Source organism: Pecten maximus, chromosome 2, assembly GCF_902652985.1.
Source record: "Pecten maximus chromosome 2, xPecMax1.1, whole genome shotgun sequence".
NCBI classification, from domain to species: domain Eukaryota; kingdom Metazoa; phylum Mollusca; class Bivalvia; order Pectinida; family Pectinidae; genus Pecten; species Pecten maximus.
This window is the reverse complement of record NC_047016.1, coordinates 22,179,364-22,204,032: the sequence shown is the minus strand read 5'-3', so window position 1 is coordinate 22,204,032 and position 24,669 is coordinate 22,179,364. Positions and strand designations below refer to the sequence as shown.

At 38.1% G+C, this 24,669-nt stretch overlaps 1 protein-coding gene across 1 annotated transcript; it reads left to right on the top strand.

Annotated features, from left to right (window-relative positions):
• The first annotated feature begins 1,654 nt into the window (after positions 1-1,654).
• LOC117321523 (phospholipid phosphatase 3-like) lies at positions 1,655-24,335 on the top strand. Its single transcript, XM_033875954.1, has 6 exons — positions 1,655-1,826; positions 15,253-15,416; positions 19,667-19,953; positions 20,738-20,795; positions 21,890-22,066; positions 22,442-24,335. The coding sequence occupies exons 1-6, from the start codon at positions 1,778-1,780 to the stop codon at positions 22,643-22,645; spliced, it is 939 nt and encodes a 312-aa protein (XP_033731845.1). The 5' UTR covers positions 1,655-1,777; the 3' UTR covers positions 22,646-24,335.
• Positions 24,336-24,669: the final 334 nt, after the last annotated feature.

Sequence of the window (24,669 nt, the reverse complement as noted above, 5' to 3'; positions counted from 1 at the left end):
TATGTAATGGTAGGGTGGGGTTATGTGTGGGTCGGGTGGGGTTATGTAATGGTCGGGTGGGGTTATGTAATGGTCGGGTGGGGTTATGTAATGGTCGGGTGGGGTTATATGTGGGTCGGGTGGGGTTATGTGTGGGTCGGGTGGGGTTATGTGTGGGTCGGGTGGGGTTATGTATGGGTCGGGTGGGGTTATGTGTTGGTCGGGTGGGGTTATGTAATGGACGGGTGTGGTTATGTAATGGTTGGGTGGGGTTATGTGTGGGTCGGGTGTGGTTATGTGTGGGTCGGGTGGGGTTATGTGTGGGTCGGGTGGGGTTATGTGTGGGTCGGGTGGGGTTATGTAATGGTCGGGTGTGGTTATGTAATGGTCGGTTGGGGTTATGTAATGGTTGGGTGGGGTTATGTAATGGTTGGGTGTGGTTATGTAATGGTCGGGTGTGGTTATGTAATGGTCGGGTGTGGTTATGTAATGGTCGGGTGTGGTTATATGTGGGTCGGGTGGGGTTATGTAATGGTCGGGTGTGGTTATGTAATGGTCGGGTGGGGTTATGTAATGGTTGGGTGGGGTTGCGTATTGGTCGGGAGGGGTTATGTAATGGTCGGGTGGGGTTATGTAATGGTCGGGTGGGGTTATGTAATGGTCGGATGGGGTTATGTAATGGTTGGGTGGGGTTATGTAATGGTTGGGTGTGGTTATGTAATGGTCGGGTGTGGTTATGTGTCGGTCGGGTGTGGTTATGTAATGGTTGGGTGGGGTTATGTAATGGTCGGGTGGGGTTATGTGTCGGTCGGGTGTGGTTATGTAATGGTTGGGTGGGGTTATGTAATGGTCAGGTGTGGTTATGTAATGGTCGGGTGGGGTTATGTAATGGTTAGGTGGGGTTATATGTGGGTCGGGTGGGGTTATGTGTGGGTCGGGTGGGGTTATGTAATGGTCGGGTGGGGTTATGTAATGGTCGGGTGGGGTTACGTATTGGTTGGGTGGGGTTATGTAATGGTCGGGTGGGGTTACGTATTGGTTGGGTGGGGTTATGTAATGGTCGGGTGGGGTTATGTGTGGGTCGGGTGTGGTTATGAGTTTGTAGTGTGTAGTTCCTTGAGATCTGGTTAAATTGACATCATTCAATAAAGTATAATGTTACCGACACCCCGATACCCTTCCCACTAACGTTTACTTTTAAAGGACAAAGTTTACCGGTACCATTTTACTTTAGACAACTGCAGGTTAATCTTTTTTTAAAGTCAACGTGTGCAGACATCCTTGAATTTCACTCCTCTATAGAGAAATCCAGTGCATTCTAAAGATTTTCTAGATACCTGAGAAGAATATTCCCACCCGTGACATCACAAAAGGACAACGAAGGGATTCACAATACACGGAAACTTTTCTGATTGTCTTACTCGTGTCCTGAGTCTCTTATATTTTATAGTATAAGTAATATAAACATGTGTAAGTGATTGATCACACATTTTATAACTCATTTCAGTATAGTTTTATTCTGATTAAATCATTTAATTCGTAAATTAAAACTCCCTACGGACCTCATTTTAGGGCTTAGAATAAGGAGAATAGTGGGACCTCTCTCACAATGGGGCTTTACCTGTGTATGAAGGTATATATAGGATTAACCTCAATACAGGTAAAAACGGAAGTCAGTTGGCTACCTGAATGTATCTAGTCGGCCTTAAGTCAGTGTCGTCTGCAATACACACCTGTGTGTTTATCTCGATCTACCTGCATATTGTCTAATTAGTTTGTTATCTTATTAATTGGAGCCATGAAGGTTTACTGGAAAGTCATCTCGGACATAATCATATATTTGGCAGGTAAGCATTACCTCTGTTTCATCTTTGTTATCTTATATTGCCTTATAGATAACTGAGTTCACACAGTAACACTATTAAATATTAATATTTTTAAATTGCATTTCATTAGGTTGATAGTGAATCAGTTCAACTGCTGAGACACCATAATAGATATATGTACAAGTGTTGGTGTGGCCCACTCGGGATCACCCTTACTTATGGCACACGTGTCTACAGCTGTACAGGTCACCTGTTCTCACCTGAAAACTCATCTGATTGCAATTTGTGTTATTACATATGCTCACCGAGATATGATAGTTATGAGATATGTTAATTTGATGACTTTACAAAGCTTGACAATGTAGTGACATAGCGAGTGGGAAACTGGTACACTGACCACGACGGACCTAAGGTACGCTGACCTTTATGATGAATACAGCGAGATATGTTATTAAGATGACTACACGCTAATTACTCCACATAACACAATAGGTATACGTGTGAGGAATGCGTGGAATACTTATTACAATACAATATATGTCAAATAATGAATAGCAAACTGCATCGTCCTCCTAGCTCTCGTAGTGTATGGGTTGGGTGTCCTAGCTCTAGTAAGGAGAGGGGGTCTTTCAAGCTCCCGTTGGGGGTGGGGGTGGGGTCCTCCTAGCTCTCGTGAAGGGAGGGGTGTCCTCCTATATTTCCTGAGGGATGGAGTGCCCTAGCTTTCCTGAGGGGAGGAGTTCCTTCTAGCTCTCGTGTTTGGAGGGGTCCTTCTAGCTCTCCTGTTTGGAGGGGTCCTTTTAGCTCTCGTGTTTGGAGGGGTCCTTTTAGCTCTCGTGTTTGGAGGGTCCTTCTAGCTCTCCTGTTTGGAGGGGTCCTTTTAGCTCTCGTGTTTGGAGGGGTCCTTTTAGCTCTCGTGTTTGGAGGAGTTCCTTCTAGCTCTCGTGTTTGGAGGGGTCCTTCTAGCTCTCGTGTTTGGAGGGGTCCTTCTAGCTCTCCTGTTTGGAGGGGTCCTTCTAGCTCTCGTGTTTGGAGGAGTTCCTTTTAGCTCTCGTGTTTGGAGGGGGTCCTTCTAGCTCTCGTGTTTGGAGGAGTTCCTTCTAGCTCTCGTGTTTGGAGGGGTCCTTCTAGCTCTCGTGTTTGGAGGGGTCCTTCTAGCTCTCGTGTTTGGAGGGGTCCTTCTAGTTCTAGTGTTTGGAGGGGTCCTTCTAGCTCTCGTGTTTGGAGGGGGTCCTTCTAGCTCTCGTGAGGAGTACTTACTCCTTCATTTTATGTAACAAAGTTAGTATAACACGGACTTAATCCTACACTACACCAATGATCCACAAAAAAAGTGCTCCACTCACCTGTACCTCTGTATATATTGGTTTATTCCTAACATACACTTTCCTGTGTGAGATATCAAGCTCTTCCTATAGCGGCTAATGTCAATACACACTAATCCTTATTGACATAACACTGTTATCATATCAAAAATTTCGTCAAACTGAACAAGTTTCAATTTTAATTCTGAACATCGTTAGGCGTTAGATATATAATCCACCAAACTCGTCGTACAGTTTTTTTTATTCAGATGTATTTGTCATGACTATCAAATACACGTATTTTCTGAAGTTCTCAATCACGAATATCATCACGTTAGATGAAATCAGCCCAGAAATCAGGGAAGAGGTCATTTATGTCGAAGAAGGATACCCACTATCACAAAATAAAAAGAAACTAAGCGACAAAAACATTTACTCATTTTGTTTCAAGCTTAGGTACGGTGTCAAATTAATGTAAGTAATATAAAGATAAAAAATAGTATAATAATACATGAGTTAAAAATAATCATTTACATATCACGCAAGAATGTCACAAGATACCGAAAAAATAAGCATAAACTGCTGAAACAGAAAATAGCAAACAGGTCTTATGTAATCTAGTTCAGTATGAATAAAATATGTCAAGTCAGCACGATGGTCTAGGTTATATATGAAGTTAACACGATGGTCTAGGTTATATGTGAAGTTAAAACAGTGGTCGAGGTTAGAAATGAAGTTAACACGATTGTTTAGGTTATATGTGAAGTTAACACGATGGTCCAGGTTATATATGAAGTTAACACGATGATCCAGGTTGTATATGAAGTTAACACGATGGTCTAGGTTAAAAATGAAGTTAACATGATGGTCTAGGTTATATATGAAGTTAACACGATGGTCTAGGTTATATGTGAAGTTAACACGATGGTCTAGGTTATATGTGAAGTTAACACGATGGTCTAGGTTGTATGTGAAGTTAACACGATGGTCTAGGTTATATATGAAGTTAACACGATGGTCTACGTTGTCTGTGAAGTTAACATGATGGTCTAGGTTGTATGTGAAGTTAACACGATGGTCCAGGTTATATGTGAAGTTAACACGATGGTCCAGGTTATATGTGAAGTTAACACGGCGGTCTACGTTGTCTGTGAAGTTAACATGATGGTCTAGGTTGTATGTGAAGTTAACACGATGGTCCAGGTTATATGTGAAGTTAACACGATGGTCCAGGTTATATGTGAAGTTAACACGGCGGTCTACGTTGTCTGTGAAGTTAACATGATGGTCCAGGTTATATGTGAAGTTAACATGATGGTCCAGGTTATATGTGAAGTTAACATGATGGTCTAGGTTATATGTGAAGTTAACATGATGGTCCAGGTTATATGTGAAGTTAACATGATGGTCCAGGTTATATGTGAAGTTAACACGATGGTCTAGGTTATATGTGAAGTTAACATGATGGTCCAGGTTATATGTGAAGTTAACATGATGGTCTACGTTGTCTGTGAAGTTAACATGATGGTCTAGGTTATATGTGAAGTTAACACGGCGGTCTACGTTGTCTGTGAAGTTAACATGATGGTCCAGGTTATATGTGAAGTTAACATGATGGTCTAGGTTATATGTGAAGTTAACACGGCGGTCTACGTTGTCTGTGAAGTTAACATGATGGTCTAGGTTGTATGTGAAGTTAACACGGCGGTCTACGTTGTCTGTGAAGTTAACATGATGGTCCAGGTTATATGTGAAGTTAACACGGCGGTCTACGTTGTCTGTGAAGTTAACACGATGGTCCAGGTTATATGTGAAGTTAACACGGCGGTCTACGTTGTCTGTGAAGTTAACATGATGGTCCAGGTTATATGTGAAGTTAACATGATGGTCTAGGTTATATGTGAAGTTAACACGGCGGTCTACGTTGTCTGTGAAGTTAACACGATGGTCCAGGTTATATGTGAAGTTAACACGGCGGTCTACGTTGTCTGTGAAGTTAACATGATGGTCTAGGTTGTATGTGAAGTTAACACGATGGTCCAGGTTATATGTGAAGTTAACACGGCGGTCTACGTTGTCTGTGAAGTTAACATGATGGTCTAGGTTGTATGTGAAGTTAACACGATGGTCCAGGTTATATGTGAAGTTAACATGATGGTCTACGTTGTCTGTGAAGTTAACATGATGGTCTAGGTTATATGTGAAGTTAACACGATGGTCCAGGTTATATGTGAAGTTAACACGATGGTCTAGGTTAAAAATGAAGTTAACATGATGGTCTAGGTTATATATGAAGTTAACACGATGGTCTAGGTTGTATGTGAAGTTAACACGATGGTCCAGGTTATATGTGAAGTTAACACGGTGGTCTAGGTTTTATGTGATGTTAACACGATGGTCTAGGTTAGAAATGAAGTTAACACGATAGTCTAGGTTATATGTGAAGTTAACACGGCGGTCTACGTTGTCTGTGAAGTTAACATGATGATCTAGGTTATATATAAAGTTAACACAGTGGCCTAGGTTATATATTAAGTTAACACAGTGGCCTAGGTTATATATTAAGTTAACACAGTGGCCTAGGTTATATCTAAACTGTTGTAACTATTCACAGATTTGAGGAAACCAAACATATTCAAGTTTTAAATGTTTCACTGGTCTGTCTGAAGGTGAGATGATACTCGGATAACACGACAGTTGTATGTGGATGGTCCACGCGGACAGGTGGTGATCGACAGACACAATGACCAGACAGTTAAAGGGTAATAGATTTACCGATACACTCGCTTTAACAGCTCAAATTTACCCTTATTTGTTGACAAACAACAGAGGTGAAAATTGGCCAAGACATGGCTGGAGGGGTGTTTTCATTCATCAATATGTCTCTCGCTGAATACATTGGTATGCAAATACACCTATATACCGACCAAATACAGGATTAACTGAACAGTATGTATTTCCGTTATAACGTGAATAAAATCCCTGTATACAACTTTCCCGAGGAAGGTCTAGTAATAATACATAACATTATCATACTCAGGTGTACATTGTAAGGTCTAGTATTATATATTATATATACATTACTGTATACAGGTATACATTGTAAGGTCCAGTATTATATATGATATATACATTACTGTATACAGGTATACATTGTAAGGTCTAGTATTATATATGATATATACATTACTGTATACAGGTGTACATTGTAAGGTCTAGTATTATATATGATATATACATTACTGACAGGTGTACATTGTAAGGTCTAGTATTATATATGATATATACATTACTGTATACAGGTATACATTGTAAGGTTCATTATTATATATGATATCTGCATTACTGACAGGTGTACATTGTATGGTCTAGTATTATATATGATATATACATTACTGTATACAGGTATACATTGTAAGGTCCAGTATTATATATGATATATACATTACTGACAGGTGTACATTGTAAGGTTCATTATTATATATGATATATACATTACTGTATACAGTTGTACATTGTATGGTTTAGTATTATATATGATATATACATTACTGTATACAGGTGTACATTGTAAGGTCCGGTATTATATATAATATATACATTACTGTATACAGGTGTACATTGTAAGGTCCAGTATTATATATGATATATACATTACTGTATACAGGTGTACATTGTAAGGTCCGGTATTATATATGATATATACATTACTGTATACAGGTGTACATTGTAAGGTGTAGTATTATATATGATATATACATTACTGTATACAGGTATACATTGTAAGGTCCAGTATTATATATGATATATACAATACTGTATACAGGTGTACATTGTAAGGTCCAGTATTATATATGATATATACATTACTGTATGTAGGTGTACATTGTAAGGTCTAGTATTATATATGATATATACATTACTGTATACAGGTGTACATTGTATGGTCTAGTATTATATATGATATATATATTACTGTATACAGGTGTACATTGTAAGGTTCATTATTATATATGATATATACATTACTGTATACAGGTGTACATTGTAAGGTGTAGTATTATATATGATATATACATTACTGTATGTAGGTGTACAGTGTAAGGTCTAGTATTATATATGATATATACATTACTGTATACAGGTGTACACTGTAAGGTCCAGTATTATATATGATATATACATTACTGTATACAGGTGTACATTGTAAGGTCCAGTATTATATATGATATATACAGTACTGACAGGTGTATATGTAAGGTCTAGTATTATATATGATATATACATTACTGTATACAGGTGAACATTGTAAGGTCCGGTATTATATATGATATATACATTACTGTATACAGGTATACATTGTAAGGTGTAGTATTATATATGATATATACATTACTGTATACAGGTGTACATTGTAAGGTCCGGTATTATATATGATATATACATTACTGTATACAGGTGTACATTGTAAGGTCCAGTATTATATATGATATATACATTACTGTATACAGGTGTACATTGTAAGGTGTAGTATTATATATGATATATACATTACTGTATACAGGTATACATTGTAAGGTGTAGTATTATATATGATATATACATTACTGTATACAGGTATACATTGTAAGGTCCAGTATTATATATGATATATACATTACTGACAGGTGTACAGTGTAAGGTCTAGTATTATATATGATATATACATTACTGTATACAGGTATACATTGTAAGGTCCAGTATTATATATGATATATACATTACTGTATACAGGTGTACACTGTAAGGTCCAGTATTATATATGATATATACATTACTGACAGGTGTACAGTGTAAGGTCTAGTATTATATATGATATATACAGTACTGACAGGTGTACATTGTAAGGTTCATTATTATATATGATATATACATTACTGACAGGTGTACAGTGTAAGGTCTAGTATTATATATGATATATACATTACTGTATACAGGTATACATTGTAAGGTCCAGTATTATATATGATATATACATTACTGTATACAGGTGTACACTGTAAGGTCCAGTATTATATATGATATATACATTACTGACAGGTGTACATTGTAAGGTCTAGTATTATATATGATATATACATTACTGTATACAGGTGTACATTGTAAGGTCTAGTATTATATATGATATATACATTACTGTATACAGGTGTACTTTGTAAGGTCTAGTATTATATATGATATATACATTACTGTATACAGGTATACATTGTAAGGTTCATTATTATATATGATATATACATTACTGTATACAGGTGTACTTTGTAAGGTCTAGTATTATATATGATATATACATTACTGTATACAGGTATACATTGTAAGGTTCATTATTATATATGATATATACATTACTGTATACAGGTGTACATTGTAAGATCTAGTATTATATATGATATATACATTACTGTATACAGGTGTACATTGTAAGGTTCATTATTATATATGATATATACATTACTGTATACAGGTGTACGTTGTAAGGTCTAGTATTATATATGATATATACATTACTGTATACATGTGTACATTGTAAGGTCCAGTATTATATATGATATATACATTACTGTATACAGGTGTACATTGTAAGGTCTAGTATTATATATGATATATACATTACTGTATACAGGTATACATTGTAAGGTCTAGTATTATATATGATATATACATTACTGTATACAGGTATACATTGTAAGGTCTAGTATTATATATGATATATACATTACTGTATACATGTGTACGTTGTAAGGTCCAGTATTATATATGATATATACATTACTGTATACAGGTGTACATTGTAAGGTCTAGTATTATATATGATATATACATTAATGTATACAGGTGTACGTTGTAAGGTCTAGTATTATATATGATATATACATTACTGTATACAGGTGTACATTGTAAGGTCTAGTATTATATATGATATATACATTACTGTAAACATGTGTTCATTTTTCTAGTATCATATACTTCTTAGATATTCTATACTTCTTTCTATAACACATACATTTTAAGGTATAGTATAATATATTATACAACAACTGTATAAGGGATAGATACACCATTTGCATCTGTATGCAATATACATTGAATGCCGTCGTAATATATAGCTCTACCAGAACGTGATCAAACTGCAAATGTAACATCAGGGTTAATGACGTGAACATCTTGTGAATTTGTAAACAAAATTAGTGTTTTGTCCCACACAAGGGACACTTGGTCCTAGTATGAGTATACATACATTAGTGAGCAGACAGTAGTTTTTATACAGATTTTAGTCTCCAGCTATATCCGGCGGCGTGAATATTTTCAAGTGCTATATTTTAATGTAAATATTTATAAATTTATATAGACTGGACAGTGTTGGCATTGAGAGCTGTCAGCAGGTATAGTAAGCTTCTATGTATACCTTACTGTGTTACTGTGTGACGAACTCATAGTGTCGTGTCAAACCATGCAGGAGACTTCCCTAACAGGCGCGCTAATCCTACAACTAACTGTCATATAAACATCAGAATGGTTGGAACTGTATGTAAACCTGTCCGTCGCTTCTCAGGCCAAACTCACAGAAATAACTTAATCAATCGTTAATATGCACCATGTCTAACCGAGGACCTTGACTTTGTCATGTAATTTTCTAAACTGTTTGGCAATTTGACAAAATTGTCAAAAATACATGTTTCATGGGAACCTATCCCTACATATGTTGTGGATCCAATATCTTGCACTAAACAACCATGTCGTTATACTTAGAAGTGTATATAGGATACGTTTGACCAGCTGTGTCTCTTTAAAGCGTACACATTGACTTTATTTATAAATACACAGCTATGACATATTTGGAGCTATATCAATTGTTACAACACTACGGTTGGCTACCACTAAGACTTCATAACTGTGTAAGAAGACTGTTTACAAGACAATTGGTTTGGGGCCTTCTTTTAGGAATCTGCTTTTTTGCTTCAAACTAAATTGTTGTTTTTTCCCATACTAACATTTTACTTGCTCTATCCCAGAGGACCTTATATAACATTGTTGATGTTTAAAACACCTCTAGATGTGCTATACTTGTGTGATATTATTCACAACCGCCATTTTAATCACAAAATGGGATCGTTGTTTTGTGAGCTACACGAGCTACATGCATATATGTTCTTCAGAAACATGTTCTTTTTCGCATGTTTTGCCAAAATCAACAGATTCGCAAACTACACGCTAAAAACAAGGCCAATAATTATCCAAGATACATATTAGCAATTTATCAAGATACAGTAAATGTGTTTAGATGTCGACCCAATGAAAAGTGGTTCGCGAAATATTTACTATAAATATCAACATTCACGGAAATATGTTTACATAAGATATCAGTCTTCCTTGGAGGTGAGAAGAAACCTTGTCTGATATATAGTAGTACTTTTAAATGAATTGAAGCGAACGTAAATACACACACCCTCACACAAATCTAAAATTGGAAAAACCAAACAAACAAAAAACAGGGTTCGTCCATAAGAATATAATGCTACTTTGAAAAAATGTCTTTTATTCATTCCTGTTAAAGTTAATCACCAATGAACAATGTTATCAGAATTTCTCTGATTAAACACCGATATTGATGTACCCTTTTTTCATAGTTATCAATAAGTCTACATTAACATAGTTATCAATAAGTCTACATTAACATAGTTATCAATTAGTCTACATTAACATAGTTATCAATAAGTCTACATTAACATAGTTATCAATTAGTCTACATTAACATAGTTATCAATTAGTCTACATTAACATAGTTATCAATAAGTCTACATTAACATAGTTATCAATTAGTCTACATTAACATAGTTATCAATTAGTCTACATTAACATAGTTATCAATTAGTCTACATTAACATAGTTATCAATTAGTCTACATTAACATAGTTATCAATTAGTCTACATTAACATAGTTATCAATTAGTCTACATTAACATAGTTATCAATTAGTCTACATTAACATAGTTATCAATTAGTCTACATTAACATAGTTATCAATAAGTCTACATAAACATAGTTATCAATAAGTCTACATTAACATAGTTATCAATTAGTCTACATTAACATAGTTATCAATAAGTCTACATTAACATAGTTATCAATAAGTCTACATTAACATAGTTATCAATTAGTCTACATTAACATAGTTATCAATTAGTCTACATTAACATAGTTATCAATAAGTCTACATAAACATAGTTATCAATTAGTCTACATTAACATAGTTATCAATTAGTCTACATTAACATAGTTATCAATAAGTCTACATAAACATAGTTATCAATTAGTCTACATTAACATAGTTATCAATAAGTCTACATACACATAGTTATCAATAAGTCTACATAAACATAGTTATCAATAAGTCTACATTAACATAGTTATCAATAAGTCTACATTAACATAGTTATCAATAAGTCTACATTAACATAGTTCGACCCGAACAATACCACAAGGTGTGACGCTTTTTGATTGGGTTAGTTTTCCCATGGTGCTTTGCGCTAGGGAGAGCTGGGGCGGTCATATGACACTGTACATCATATTGACTATAACAGTCTGGTTACTTTCCGGTCAGCCTCTGTAACCATTTAGGCTTCAGTCCATTATAATATTGGTACTGCTTTTTACGATCGATAAATAGCGTAGTTTAGTGGAGTCATACCTGTGATGTATCGCGGGTAACGACACCAACAGGCCAGGTCCAATCAGGGATAACATTAAATGTCATCCGCCCTCTCCTTACAGCTCTTTACATCGCTAATAGCTGCTACCTTTATTGTGCTTGTCCTTTTTTTCATTTTTGTTCTATTTTGTAATGATATCGTTAGATTATTATTAGTATTAAAAGTTGCATTTATTCAACATATTAAGTATGCCAGTGTGTGGCGAACGACCTTTTGAATTTATCAAGATGAAATGTATGTTGCATGGCTTGTTTATGACGGCAGTAAAAAAGGAACGCGTTTTGTTCAGCAGTGTTTACAGTCTACTGTAGTAACACTGCATGCACTACTTATAGTTATAGGGGTTATGGTGCATGAAGACATTCAATCCTTGAGTGAACGATATTTTTACACTTATATAAGGTTTTGGTATGTAATGGTTTGATTAGCATGTATACAACGTGCCTGTACTTTCTAAAACTTCTACAACATAAAATGATGTAGGGCATGTCAATATATCTATATATATTTCAAAATCATAAAGAAGTTTCACGCGTCCCTGCATGGGGCGTTTACGTGTCCCAATTCTTATGATCCTTTGCGACAGATGACTGGTGATGGAATTTAAGGATTAAAATTTCATGGTCAATATTATGATCTCATTTGGAGAAAGGTTACCTTTATGTAGCCAGAGGTGTTTGACGCTAGAGATATGCCTAGTGGTTCCGTTGTCATCACCTGAGTTTTAGGCTGGTGATATGCCTAGTGGTTCCGTTGTCATCACCTGTGTTTGAGGCTGGTGATATGCCTAGTGGTTACGTTGTCATCACCTGTGTTTGAGGCTGGTGATATGCCTAGTGGTTCCGTTGTCATCACCTGTGTTCCCCTTTAGAAGATATGAATTTATCCGGATTAGACAAAGAAACAGAAGACGTTTACCCTATCGGAACACCTGGTCCTATCATTGTACATTTTCAACATTTTCCATGCAAATCTATATGTTCTTCATATTTTCCCCTTGTTTTATCAAAACGTTAGATTTACGTTTTTTAATGTTTTTCGTCAGCTGTATAAAGCACTACTGACAGGCCGATTTGTAGTATAAATATATATTAAAGAGACTGTGTCCGTTATCCAATACGTCACGTGACCAACCCTCAAATACATTTACGGAAATCTTATTGAACACATACATGAGATTGCAAACATAGAGCATCGTATCAACCTGTTGAACATGCATACACTTTGAATCAATGGTATCTACTTTGTCACTTCCATACATTCCTCAATTTGTTTCTCTAACTGAGCATAGGGATCGTTTCGCAAACAACATTAAAGATCACGATATTTTCCTTAGAGGGGAGGGTTTGGCTTTTTGTGTCCTTTGTTCAGCTGCGTTCTCTAAGAGTAGAAACCAATAACGATTGGTGTCTCTGTGTTTACATTCTTAGTGTTGTGATAACCTTCTTCGTCCGCCGACGTAATAATCACCGTAAATGTTGAAACATTATCAAACCTGGCCCTTATCCCACTCGTCGTCCTCTCCCTTATCCCACTCGACGTACTCTCCCTTATCCCACTCGTCGTCCTCTCCCTTATCCCACTCGACGTCCTCTCCCTTACCCACTCGTCGTCCTCTCCCTTATCCCACTCGACGTCCTCTCCCTTATCCCACTCGTCGTCCTCTCCCTTATCCCACCCGTCGTCCTCTCCCTTATCCCACTCGTCGTCCTCTCCCTTATCCCACTCGTCGTCCTCTCCCTTATCCCACTCGTCGCCCTCTCCCTTATCCCACTCGACGTACTCTCCCTTATCCCACTCGTCGTCCTCTCCCTTATCCCACTCGACGTCCTCTCCCTTACCCACTCGTCGTCCTCTCCCTTATCCCACTCGTCGTCCTCTCCCTTATCCCACTCGACGTCCTCTCCCCTATCCAACTCGTCGTCCTCTCCCTTATCCCACCCGTCGTCCTCTCCCTTATCCCACTCGTCGTCCTCTCCCTTATCCCACTCGACATCCACTCCCTTATCCCACTCGTCATCCACTCCCTTATTCCTCTCGTCGTCCTCTCCCTTATCCCACTCGTCGTCCACTCCCTTATCCCACTTGTCGTCCACTCCCTTATCCCACCCGTCGTCCTCTCCCTTATCCCACTCGTCGTCCACTCCCTTATCACACCAGTCGTCCACTCCCTTAACCCACTCGTCGTCCACTCCCTTAACCCACTCGTCGTCCACTCCCTTATCCCACTCGTCGTCCTCTCCCTTATCCCACTAGTCGTCCACTCCCTTATCCCACTTGTCGTCCACTCCCTTATCCCACTTGTCGTCCACTCCCTTATCCCACTTGTCGTCCACTCCCTTATCCCACTCGTCGTCCTCTCCCTTATCCCACTCGTCATCCACTCCCTTATCCCACTAGTCGCCTACTTCCTTATCTCTCTCGTCGTCCTTTCCCTTATTACACCTTACTCCTGACAGACTCTCATAGACGTCAGATAATAATGACATTGTGTATATTGTAGACGTAATGAATATCTCTGACGCCTCACTCGGATGTCCACGACATTACAGGACGTGACTAAGTTCGAAATCTCCGATTAGACCTATGTACACATTTTTAGATTACAGCATTTAAATGTTTTGTCACGCAATAAACTAGAATACTGTTTTACTACAGGCACCATAAAAAAAACATTTGCAAATGTTTGACTCATTATCTTAAGAAAGGCAAATGTTTGACTCACTATCTTAAGAAAGGCAAATGTTTGACTCATTATCTTAAGAAAGGCAAATGTTTTACTCATCATCTTAAGAAAGGCAAATGTTGACTCATTATCTAAAGAAAAGCAAATGTTTGACTCATTAACTTAAGATATGCAAATCAGGCCCAAGTTTCACCGGCGTTCCATTTAACATATTTTTTCTAGGAAAGCATGATTTAATTTACTTTTTAAAAAATCTTAGTAAAGGAACTTTCCTGACATTTTATAACGCTCTCCTATTATGGATTATGTTAACGAATTACAATCTGATAGGGAAGGTTGATGGAATTGGGATCAGGTACATTAAATTGAAATTCTGGTGTGTTTTTATTACAGGTGGGTAGTATGTAGGGTTGAATATAACTCATCTCTTATTTATGAAGATAATTCACCTGGTTTTAGTAGTCAAAATGCTTTATGAAATACACAAGCCACATGGCAACGTCTGGAAGAGGATAGCATGGGTTTCCCCTGGCACCAAATGCATTTCTTTACCGTATGCGCTTAAATAACAACCGAAAACATCATATAGTTTACGATTAGCATTTTATTTGTTGCGTATTGTATAGAGTGCCATGGAGAAAACGTGTGTTCAAGTTTGTATATGTTTCGTTTCAGCAAAAATGTGAGATAACTTGTCTGTGTTGTAGCAACAGCCTTCACCTTCCTGCTGGTGTTCGATAAGATCCCTGTGATCCGACCGTACGAGAGAGGGTTTTACTGTGATGACCAGAGTCTAATGTACCCCATAGTGGAGGAGTCGATAGATGACGGCACCATCATCGCCATGTCTCTCCTCATCTTCCCGGCAGCCGTGAGTAGTAATGGAGGATGTAGTCCGGCTGTAAGCTGGTTGTACATGCTTCTTTGTTCACCTGTCAGAGATAAATACACATCAATACAGAACAAATGATTGTACAAAAGACACAAATAAAAACAAAAACAAAATGATAGTATCAGACACAAAAGGACCGAAAATGAAATATATTGTATCATACAGCTGCTACGTCCTTGTAGGACTCGTCAGTGACACTTAGGGCCTAAAAAAGTTGCTACCTAGAAGAAGAAGAGATTGTTATAGGGTTCCAAGACGAATATCTATAGCCTATATGATAGAATATTGATATTTTCACGAATAAATTCGATCATATGAATAGTTATTTATAAAGACATTTGGTTTTTCCGTCTTGTATAGAGGTTTTTTAACATCTTTCTAATTTTGTGATGTAAGACATGCAGAACAACCATTAAGGGACATTATATTTATGATGAATTATATTGCTAGGATTTGAAGTGTAAAAAGACAAACCAAAGATCAATCTACATAAATCATTTACTATGTGATGCATACCTGATCATAAATTAGTTACCGCAGGTGTACATGTGGTCAATATTAAATCTAACGAAATCCCGAAATCATGTTTGCCATATTTATTTCAGTAGCGAATTTTATAGTTATTCTGTAAGTTCAGTGGGATAAAACGTTGATAAATGTCGTCCATACCAAGCACGTTGCCAATCTATAGATTTTAAGTGATATTGTTGCGCCACCAAAGCTACTTTGGATTTCTAAAACGTTTTGACAGTTACAACCATTTTGGTAACTTGGGTATCTGTCCCATGATTCTTTCCCATACTTTAAGCTTCCACCAGTAGTCTTAGATTCCATGCTACTTTTAGCTAGTGCTTAGCTTTAAATGTTCTGGAGACTCGCCTATACATTCCGTCGTCTGCCTCAGTTAAGGCCTGGGTATCGCCTATACATTCCGTCGTCTGCCTCAGTTAAGGCCTGGAGACTCGCCTATACATTCCGTCGTCTGCCTCAGTTAAGGCCTGGAGACTCGCCTATACATTCCGTCGTCTGCCTCAGTTAAGGCCTGGAGACTCGCCTATACATTCCGTCGTCTGCCTCAGTTAAGGCCTGGGTATCGCCTATACATTCCGTCGTCTGCCTCAGTTAAGGCCTGGGTATCGCCTATACATTCCGTCGTCTGCCTCAGTTAAGGCCTGGGTATCGCCTATACATTCCGTCGTCTGCCTCAGTTAAGGCCTGGAGACTCGCCTATACATTCCGTCGTCTGCCTCAGTTAAGGCCTGGAGACTCGCCTATACATTCCGTCGTCTGCCTCAGTTAAGGCCTGGAGACTCGCCTATACATTCCGTCGTCTGCCTCAGTTAAGGCCTGGAGACTCGCCTATACATTCCGTCGTCTGCCTCAGTTAAGGCCTGGAGACTCGCCTATACATTCCGTCGTCTGCCTCAGTTAAGGCCTGGAGACTCGCCTATACATTCCGTCGTCTGCCTCAGTTAAGGCCTGGGTATCGCCTATACATTCCGTCGTCTGCCTCAGTTAAGGCCTGGGTATCGCCTATACATTCCGTCGTCTGCCTCAGTTAAGGCCTGGAGACTCGCCTATACATTCCGTCGTCTGCCTCAGTTAAGGCCTGGAGACTCGCCTATACATTCCGTCGTCTGCCTCAGTTAAGGCCTGGAGACTCGCCTATACATTCCGTCGTCTGCCTCAGTTAAGGCCTGGGTATCGCCTATACATTCCGTCGTCTGCCTCAGTTAAAGCCTGGGTATCGCCTATACATTCCGTCGTCTGCCTCAGTTAAGGCCTGGAGACTCGCCTATACATTCCGTCGTCTGCCTCAGTTAAGGCCTGGAGACTCGCCTATACATTCCGTCGTCTGCCTCAGTTAAGGCCTGGGTATCGCCTATACATTCCGTCGTCTGCCTCAGTTAAGGCCTGGGTATCGCCTATACATTCCGTCGTCTGCCTCAGTTAAGGCCTGGGTATCGCCTATACATTCCGTCGTCTGCCTCAGTTAAGGCCTGGAGACTCGCCTATACATTCCGTCGTCTGCCTCAGTTAAGGCCTGGGTATCGCCTATACATTCCGTCGTCTGCCTCAGTTAAGGCCTGGGTATCGCCTATACATTCCGTCGTCTGCCTCAGTTAAGGCCTGGAGTACTCGCCTATACATTCCGTCGTCTGCCTCAGTTAAGGCCTGGAGACTCGCCTATACATTCCGTCGTCTGCCTCAGTTAAGGCCTGGGTATCGCCTATACATTCCGTCGTCTGCCTCAGTTAAGGCCTGGAGACTCGCCTATACATTCCGTCGTCTGCCTCAGTTAAGGCCTGGGTATCGCCTATACATTCCGTCGTCTGCCTCAGTTAAGGCCTGGAGTATCGCCTATACATTCCGTCGTCTGCCTCAGTTAAGGCCTGGGTATCGCCTATACATTCCGTCGTCTGCCTCAGTTAAGGCCTGGGTATCGCCTATACATTCCGTCGTCTGCCTCAGTTAAGGCCTGGGTATCGCCTATACATTCCGTCGTCTGCCTCAGTTAAGGCCTGGGTATCGCCTATACATTCCGTCGTCTGCCTCAGTTAAGGCCTGGGTATCGCCTATACATTCCGTCGTCTGCCTCAGTTAAGGCCTGGAGACTCGCCTATACATTCCGTCGTCTGCCTCAGTTAAGGCCTGGGTATCGCCTATACATTCCGTCGTCTGCCTCAGTTAAGGCCTGGGTATCGCCTATACATTCCGTCGTCTGCCTCAGTTAAGGCCTGGGTATCGCCTATACATTCCGTCGTCTGCCTCAGTTAAGGCCTGAGTATCGCCTATACATTCCGTCGTCTGCCTCAGTTAAGGCCTGGATATCGCCTATACATTCCGTCGTCTGCCTCAGTTAAGGCCTGGGTATCGCCTATACATTCCGTCGTCTGCCTCAGTTAAGGCCTGGGTATCGCCTATACATTCCGTCGTCTGCCTCAGTTAAGGCCTGGAGACTCGCCTATACATTCCGTCGTCTGCCTCAGTTAAGGCCTGGATATCGCCTATACATTCCGTCGTCTGCCTCAGTTAAGGCCTGGATATCGCCTATACATTCCGTCGTCTGCCTCAGTTAAGGCCTGGAGACTCGCCTATACATTCCGTCGTCTGCCTCAGTTAAGGCCTGATCCGTTTGTGCACAGACTCTTACTACTCTTAGTTTACTGTCTCACAAGGGAACATGCAACATATTATTGTTTTTAAAAAAATATTTTATTTTGTCCTTCGTGTTCCAGTCACGTGTTAACCTTCCCCTCCGGCTATAAAGTTAAGGTATGTTATCCTCGGGTCAAAGTTTTAGCCTTTCCTGTTATCTTGCCTGTGGCAATCAGCGTTAATAAGAAAGAAGTTACTCTTTTGTATGAATATTTGCACGTGTTATATATAAAGCTGGTAAATTTCCAAGTCCCTAAGATTTATTGTAACCTGCTTGTCAAATGTTAACTCATTCAAACAATGACGCGGTTCAGTATACACATTTAATAAATGTAATTTAAAAATGAAATGTTGAAAATTATGAAATTCGTTGACAATTATCAAATAATGAATTATAGTTTTTGATTTTTTTGAGATTTTTGTTTTTCCGCCATCACCAACACTTTGGGCACTTAGCATCACTGTCGAGTACTAGAAGGACGAACTAGTTGTATGGCTCTACAATATATATTCTCATTTTGTTTTGAAAGGTACTTATATATTATATATACTATGTCTTTTGTACAATCTTTAATGGGCCTGTTTTATTTATTTATTTTTTTATTTTCTCATTTCAATTTTCTACTCATAGCGTTTTATTTTCCTAAGTAGAGATCATTTTATGACTGTGTTATTGAAGGTCATGAGAAATGTCTCAACCACTGTCTTAGTTATAAACTATCCTGATATATTTATGGTAGGTTATCCTTTCCCTCTTTATTCGACATAGACTGGCAAGCACCAACACAGTATAATAACAATGTATACCATGACAGCGTCCAACGTCATTGGAACGAATAAAATAAGCCAGTCCTTCATATACAGTTAATTTAAATTTGTTAATTGAATTAATAACAGATTATTGGAGGTATATGTATATATATATTTTTGACTAAAATCATTCTCAAACAGCAGTCTTAGTGTTACAGGATGTTTCTTCACTCTTAGTTCGTATTGTTTAGATATATAACATGTGGTTTCTGTAACAGGTTATCATTTTATAGAAATTTCACTTTTTCTTTCTGCTATAGGTGATCATCGTTGAGTTATTTTACGCCTGTCATAACGGCAGTTGTTCCGACTTGAGTGGGACTCTATGGGTGTACGTCAAAAACCTCTACAGAACTGTCGGATCATATCTCTTCGGCGGCACAGGCACCATACTGGTTGTAGAAATGCTTAAGCTGTTCTTCGGACGCCTCAGACCTAACTTCATCGCCGTGTGTAGACCTAACTTTACAGCCATTGACTGTACACAAGGCTTCATTAGAGAGTTCCATTGTAACGAGACGGACGAGGAAGTATTAGCTGATCTAAGGTAATCCACTTATACTAAATAACGCGCATGCGTTGTTAACACTTCACATTTAATTAAAATAGTGATTAAAGGAATATTCCTTAGTTTGAATGAAGTTTAGGTCGTCAAAATTAAACTTACTGGAAAATATGTATTTTTTCCCTAATAGCAAAGGTTATAAATTTTACATTGATAAGACAGTTTTACTCTGAAGATATTAAGTCCTAAAAATTCTTAATTCGACCCGTATACGATACACCTTTTTCACGTACATTTAGGCGTTAATTTCATTACTTTTAGGCACAAACACTCGTATAATCATCGTTCTGATATATATTTCATCAATGGAAATTGTGCGTGTTTCTGATGTGCGAACGAAGGAATGCCCTTTTATGGAACATAGTGGTTAGATTGGCTCAGTGGTTAGATTGCTGTCTTTTTCTCAAGGTATTTGCACTCGGCCAAATTTTGAAATATGGTGCAAAAAACAACTCGTATTGTTTCTAGTAATGAATTGGTAAGCAAATACTATCACAGCAATACTGTCACAACCTTAATCGTTCTTTGTTACTGATTTGTAATATAAGTATAGTTTGAGAACTTCTCATTATAGTCAGACTTATCACATAACCAGATAGAGATATGACTAGGGGTAAAGACGTGTAATACAACAAAAATGAGAACAAAAATGTTACATTTTCTTTGTGATCGATTTGCGATGGATCCGAATAGAGAGTGAACTTTGCCGGAGGATACATAAACATGGCTATAATGCTGGTGAAATATATCTTGCTTTCATCTTCAGAAAATCCTTCCCATCTGGACATTCGGCATCTGCGGCCTACGGCATGTTATTTCTGGCGGTAAGTAAAAGAAAGCTGTTTTTCGCAGTAGTGGAGGAAATTTTAGTGATAGGAAAGACAACTCTCGGTAAAACTTTAGCTTTAGCAGGCTAGAGTTATTTCCTTTTAAATCAATAAGATAATCATATTTTATTTTAATAAGATAATACTGTTTGATTTAAATGAGACAATAATGTTTTATTTTGATGAAAAAACCACCGTAATAGTGTAAGTAGTTCGTATGGTGGTGATTGAGTTCTTCAGGAGGGTACTGATGTGGTTGCGAGGGTGCTGTCGCGGTGAGCAGAATGTTTGTTGTTGTTTTTGTTTTTGTTTTCTGTTGGAAATGGTGCTGTTGAGATGGATAGTGTTTTTTAGTGGTGAAAAGGACTTTTTGATGTCGGATATGGTGTTGTGGTGGATAGTGGTGGATAGAGTATTTTGTGCTGAAGAGAATGTTTTCTGGAGAAGGTATTATTGTTGTATGGTATAATGACTCTCATATAATTATGTTGGATATGACATAAATGTAACAAGCCGAGAATACTGACAACCGACATTATGATAGTACCTAGAAAGGGAGTGGTATTTATGTTATAAATCTAATCCGTAAACTGTCATTATTAGATTTTAGTATGATGATCTCCTAGCTCTGCGTTATCTAGATAACCACGGTTCGTTGAAAACAAGATATGTGTTTATTTTGATAAGATAACCAAGGTGTATTTGAGTAAGCTACACACATTCTAAATGTAGATAGTTTAGTTGTATCTCTGGTATTATAGTAATACAAGTGAGTCATTGATAAATACAATTAATGAATTAATAAAATTGAGTCATTATCTATTTCCAGAACCCGATTCAACAACTTAAGGAAGTCCTTTAATTCAAAATTTCCAAAATGTTACTTAAATAAGATTAGTTTTGTTAAAACTAATAATATTTTCCTTAGGGGAAAAAATGAAAATTAAGAAACCTTTATGAAACCGGGAGGGTAGACATTTTCAACGTAGCTGCAGTTTTCGTAACATCTGATTAATATCTGACTACTAAAACCATAGTTTCTCGGACCAATTTGTATTGTCTCTTTCTGACCCTGAGCGTTTTACTGACAGGTATACCTACAATTTAGACTACTTCTTAAATGGGTTCGACTCCTGCGACCTCTACTGCAGACACTTGTCATCATACTAGGTGTTTTCATTTGTGCATCACGTCTCCAAGACTACCGTCATCATCCCGGTGACGTCATTGGTGGAGCGATCGTTGGATCATTAGGTTGCCTTCTAACAGTAAGAATGACATTGATGGTCACGAACATTACTCAATAATACAGTCATTACCGTATGAACAGTATCTGTCAAAAGGGACAAACACTAATTGGCAACATATCGTTTTTCTTGCGAATTGGATTTTCTTTGCTACATAAATTGCGTTTAAACTGCTAAACGACAAGATTGATTTTATTAATCCTTTATCAAGATAATTGAACTCGTTATAAATATCTTTCGACTCATTATAGATATACAATTTTACCCATTTCAAAAATAATTTAACTCGTTATAAATTTTATAACTATCATTGTACTCATTATAAATGTCATTGCACTCATTATTAATATCATTTTATTCATTATAAATATCACTTTATTCTTGTTTCATTTCAAGGTAATTTTTCTTGCTGACAAAATGAATTACATGAACCGTTCTTACCTACGGAAGATGGAAGAACGAAATGAAAAACGTATGCAGATGGGAAAATATATAGGAAACGACAATCTAGCGTTTAGAGACAGTGTTCTAAGTATCAACATGTCCCAACTCGGTGTGGACAATGGACAGAATCGCCACAGTGGAACAGCCCTACCATAACCCGCCATGTAGCCCTGGAAATACGTCATATTTAAACAGGATGCGTTATGTCATATTGTCTTTTATGCTTCATTGTTTATACATGTGTTAGCCGCCCTCACGTGCCTTATATATGTATTCGTTGCAAGGCTAATTAGTAAATGTTGTTGTTTAACTCTGACGTATCGTTGGTCTAATGAGAGTGTTATATATATATTACATTCACTATATATCATTATTTACCGTCTAAAGTTAACAATAATGACTCCGTCATTAGTGACGAGTAATTTTAGGATAACTTAAACACCGTCTGCATTTGACATTTTCCAATGAAAGTGTTCACCTTTGAAATGTATATTATGTATACATGTATATATATTATGATCAAGCGAAATTTGAAAGTGTAAACTTAAATTGTTTGTATTATTTTCACCCTTTTTATCAACATTTATACAATTGATATATCGGTTGTCTCTAGGACATCGAAATGAGGCCCAACATAACTGTGATACAAGTCCGTGGTGCTTGAATTTTATATACTTTTCTTGAATACATAAAAGGTTAGCAAATGTCAAATAGCGGTATCCGCATCCCCCTATGCATACACATACCGTCACACACAAACACATGCACATTCCTTCACAACCACGCATGAACATGCCCTCAGATCCACACACACATATCCTCACATCCACACACACATACCCTCACATCCACACACACAAACCCTCACATCCACACACACATACCCTCACATCCACACACAAAACCCTCACAACCACTCATGAACATACCCCCACATCCACACACACATACCCTCACAACCACACACACATACCCTCACATCCACACACAAAACCCTCACAACCACGCATGAACATACCCTCACATCCACACACACATACCCTCACATCCACACACACATACCCTCACAACCACGCATGAACATACGCTCACATCGACACTCACATACCCTCACATCCACACACACATTCCCTCACAACCACTCATGAACATACCCTCACATCCACACACACATACTCTCACATCCACACACACATACCCTCACATCCACACACACATACCCTCACAACCAAGCACGAACACTCCCTCACATCGACACTCGCATATCTTCACAACAATGCAGGCACGTACTCTGACAAACACTTTAGCATACACACACATGCACACACATACTTCACTTTCACGCAGGCAGATACCACAAACCCATGCACATTATGGAGAGTATGTCAGTGCTAATAAATGTTATTATTACGGTGTGATATGGTTCAACTAACATGGCAGTCCTTACACACCTGACGATACATGATTACATGATCAACAAACAAGCCTTTTGTTCTTTTGTTTAAAATTCAGAAGATAAGTAGATCCATTTACGGTTATATCAAAAGAAGGCAGAATCTGGAAGGGTTCTTCAAAAAGTTATAATTTTCACCTAAAGCTCACGTGAACTAAATTAAGAACGCTCTGACGTCACTAATTAGCTTTTCCTCTCTTTTTTTGTTTTGTTTTTTAATGTCAGTAAAAAAACAGATCACGGACTGATTTTTTCAATATTGTACGCTTCAAATGCGCATTTTTTTGTAAACAAATCAGTGCTTTAGAATGATTATAAGAATTTGTATTATAAAATATCCGACAGTCTAGAATTTTTTCTTTCAGCCGAAAAAACAATACCCCCCGCCCCCCCCCCCCCCCCCCCCCCCCAAAAAAAAACCCAACACAAACAAAAAAGAAGCCTCGCTTTTTTAAACAATGTGAACAATGTAAAAACATTTTAAAGCTACATAATTTTGATTAATGCATGTTAACACGTGTGTTTGTGAAACTAATTTTGAGAAAAGCAATCTGATTGGGGTACTATCACTTTATGGTAATGACTGATAAATAATAGCTTAATGACAGCTACTATTGAAACTATGTCAGCGTATACATTTAATACTATTGAAGGTTTGTACAGAGAAAATATAGATACTGAGTACATACTGCAGAGCTAAGTTTCATTTAAAGAACGAATAATTAAC